The sequence below is a fragment of the Galeopterus variegatus genome, unplaced genomic scaffold, assembly GCF_000696425.1.
Source record: "Galeopterus variegatus unplaced genomic scaffold, G_variegatus-3.0.2 Scaffold421, whole genome shotgun sequence".
Lineage (NCBI taxonomy): Eukaryota > Metazoa > Chordata > Mammalia > Dermoptera > Cynocephalidae > Galeopterus > Galeopterus variegatus.
Window position 1 is genome coordinate 75,349 of NW_007726532.1, and position 3,016 is coordinate 78,364.

Sequence of the window (3,016 nt, forward strand, 5' to 3'; positions counted from 1 at the left end):
GAACCCGCGGCCTTGGTGTTATCAGCACCACACTCTACCGAGTGAGCCACGGGCCGGCCTATGGCATTGTTTTAAAGTGTATTTTGATTCCAAAATGTTCATTTTGAGTTTTGGTATTTTTGGTAACAAGCACTTCTCTTGTCTTGCAGATCAAGATATTTTGGAAACTATTTTAATAGACAGCTATATCTTCCCAAGTACCACAATAGTAAGTAGACATCTTTTAGAATTAGCTTGTCTCATGATTGTTTTTTAGAAAGTATTAGAAAGCCTTCAGATTTAAATAATAACTACTTTGCTTAATACTGAGACCTCTTCAATATACAGTATTTTAATACTGTATTCGATATTTATATAAATATTTATATTCAATATTTTCTACTTCTACTGCTTCTAATACTGATCCTTGTCCATTCATTTGGATGAAAATGCCCCAAATTGTTTTTTTTTTTGTTTGTTTTTTTGGTGGCTGGCCAGTATGGTGATCCCAACACTCGATCTTGGTGTTGTAACACCATGCTCTAACCAACTGAGCTAACCGGCCAGCCCCCAAATTGTCTTTTTTGAAAAGTTTGTTTTTCACTGGATTTTTTCTATTTTGAAGACCATGCCTATCTCCAAACCCAAGCAGACTGTGTAAAAATAGTCATATTCATGTTCTGTTATGAAAACAATGGAATGGGAAATATTGTCATTAGATATTGTTTGTGTACTTTCTTTTATTTGTTTCCCCTTGGTAGCCAGATCATTTGAGCAGTCTTATTATTGTGATGCTGTATGATTTCCAAGACAGAAAATTTCAAACACGTGTCCTTTCTGATAATGAAGAGTCCATATCGGAAGTTCAAGAAGTAGAGAAGCTTCTTAACAGGTAATTGTAAAAGTGAAAAGGATGTTTATACGAAATCAATGTTAGTATTTTCATTGGTAAAATGGTGTACAGTATAACGTGTAGATAAGTATTAAAAATTTATAGAGAAAAAATATAAAAGTTCATAAATTTCTTGAGTTCCTTTACAAACAGTCTTCAATAGGTTAAACATTATATTTAAAATCTTGTTGTTTTTAAAAGCTTGAATTGCGAGATCCACTGTGTAAGCATGTAGGAAATCATGATAAATTCCTAATAAGTTTTAGCACATACATAAATTAAACTTCATTAGAAACAGCTATTATTTGTTAGCTTTATTTACATCTTTAAAAAAATCTGATGTACCAAATGAGAAAATCCCAACAGTAGACAAAACTCACTATTTTGCCAGATTGAAAAAAAAAAGTCTACTTAGTTAAGAACAAACTAACATGTTTTAAATATTTTTTTTCCTTAAATATCAGCAGAAGCCTACCATCAGAACTAATTATATTAATGCATGTAAAATACTCAGTTTAGAACCAGACACTTAGTAAATGGCCAATAAATGTTGTGTTACTATTTGCTATCATTTGAATGCGATCCCCAGAATTCGTGTATTGGAAACTTCATCACCAGTGGACAGGAATTGGAAAATGAGAAATGAAAGACTTAGAGAGGCAGCAGGACAGGAAAGACGTAGTGAGTTCATCCTCCCAAAAGTACCCCACAACTATTCATCCTGCGAGTGGACAGGAATTGGAAAATGAGAAATGAAAGACTTAGAGAGGCAGCAGGACAGGAAAGACTTAGTGAGTTCATCCTCCCAAAAGTACCCCACAACTATTCATCCTGCGGTCTTCCATGTTACAGTTAAGGCACTACCATCTAGTTAGATGTCATCCTTCATTCTTTTTCCTCCCCTCCCCTGCACCCATACTGTATCTAATACATCAAATTCTGTAACTCCAATTCAAAAATATATGCGGAATCTGTCTGCTTTTTTCCATTTCCACCACTATCCAAATCCATGCCACCATAATCTATTACTTGGACTACTATGATAGCTTCTTCATTGGTTTCCCTGCCTATTACTCTTTCAATTCATTCCATATGGCAGGTAGAATAATATTTTAAAAATGTAATTATATGGTGATGATAGAGTATCATTGATCAGACTTCTCTCCTCGTACTGTAAACAACTACAAAACTGGACAAAATATATGAGGCAAAGGTTTTGGACATTAGACAAGAAACAGCACAAAAACTTGATTTCTGAGAGAATGAAAACAAATGAGTGGAGCCCTGGAATAGTCCTGGCTTTATGCCTAGAGGTACTTTACAAACTGCAGTTCAGGAAGTGGAAAATGGCAGTCTTGCTGAGTCAAGAAAACAGAGATCAGAGTTTTAGAAGGCTGAAATGATCATTTGTTTTTTCTTCTTTATTCTGTTAAGTAGGGTAATTTACATCGAATGATTTATGAATGTTAAGCCAACTACACATTTTGGGGATAAGTCACATGTGCTCATATGTAGTTTTTTTTCTTTTCTTTCCCCCTTCTCTCATTCCCTGTCAGGCTCCAGAGTTTCTCATTTGCCAAAATGCCCCTTAACCACTTGTTAGTGGGTTTTTATCTCTCACATTTTGTCCACCCCTTCTTTGGAAACTCTCCACCTGTTTCACTTACCTAGAGAAGAGCCTGAAACATGTCAGTCTGATGTCCGATTTTATATTTTTCTGAGAAATTCAAGAAGTTCAGTGAATCTTTCGGCATTAAGAAAATTCTCTTTCTCTCTTTCTCTATATATGTGTGTGTGTGTGTGTGTGTGTGTGTGTATATATATTTCAATTTATATTTACAGAGAACCACATTTCTGTGGTTAGGCATTGGTAATGGCACTCAAAAACTTCAGTTATTTATTGTTAGATAAACAGTTCTGAAGATTTTAAAGGAAAAATGAGTAAAACCCATTTTATTAAAAAATAAACCGAGGGAATAAGGTGTATTATTTACTTAGTATTCTTTTTTGCAGCTGACAGATTAGGCAAAAGGGAGAATTTATCATAAGATATTTCATAGAAGAATTTGAACATGAGACTGCAGAAGGGCAGTGATGTAGCTATGCTGCTGCTGACTAAAACCTACAACTCAAATATCATCAGGA

General features: G+C 34.5%; 1 protein-coding gene across 1 annotated transcript in view; it reads left to right on the plus strand.

Moving 5' to 3' along the window:
• The window catches only part of NSUN7 (NOP2/Sun domain family, member 7), a 61,281-nt gene that overhangs the window by 8,719 nt on the left and 49,546 nt on the right, over positions 1–3,016 (plus strand). Inside the window, 2 exon segments of the mRNA XM_008568536.1 lie at positions 150–208; positions 741–871. Coding sequence (XP_008566758.1) covers positions 150–208; positions 741–871 — 190 coding nt within the window.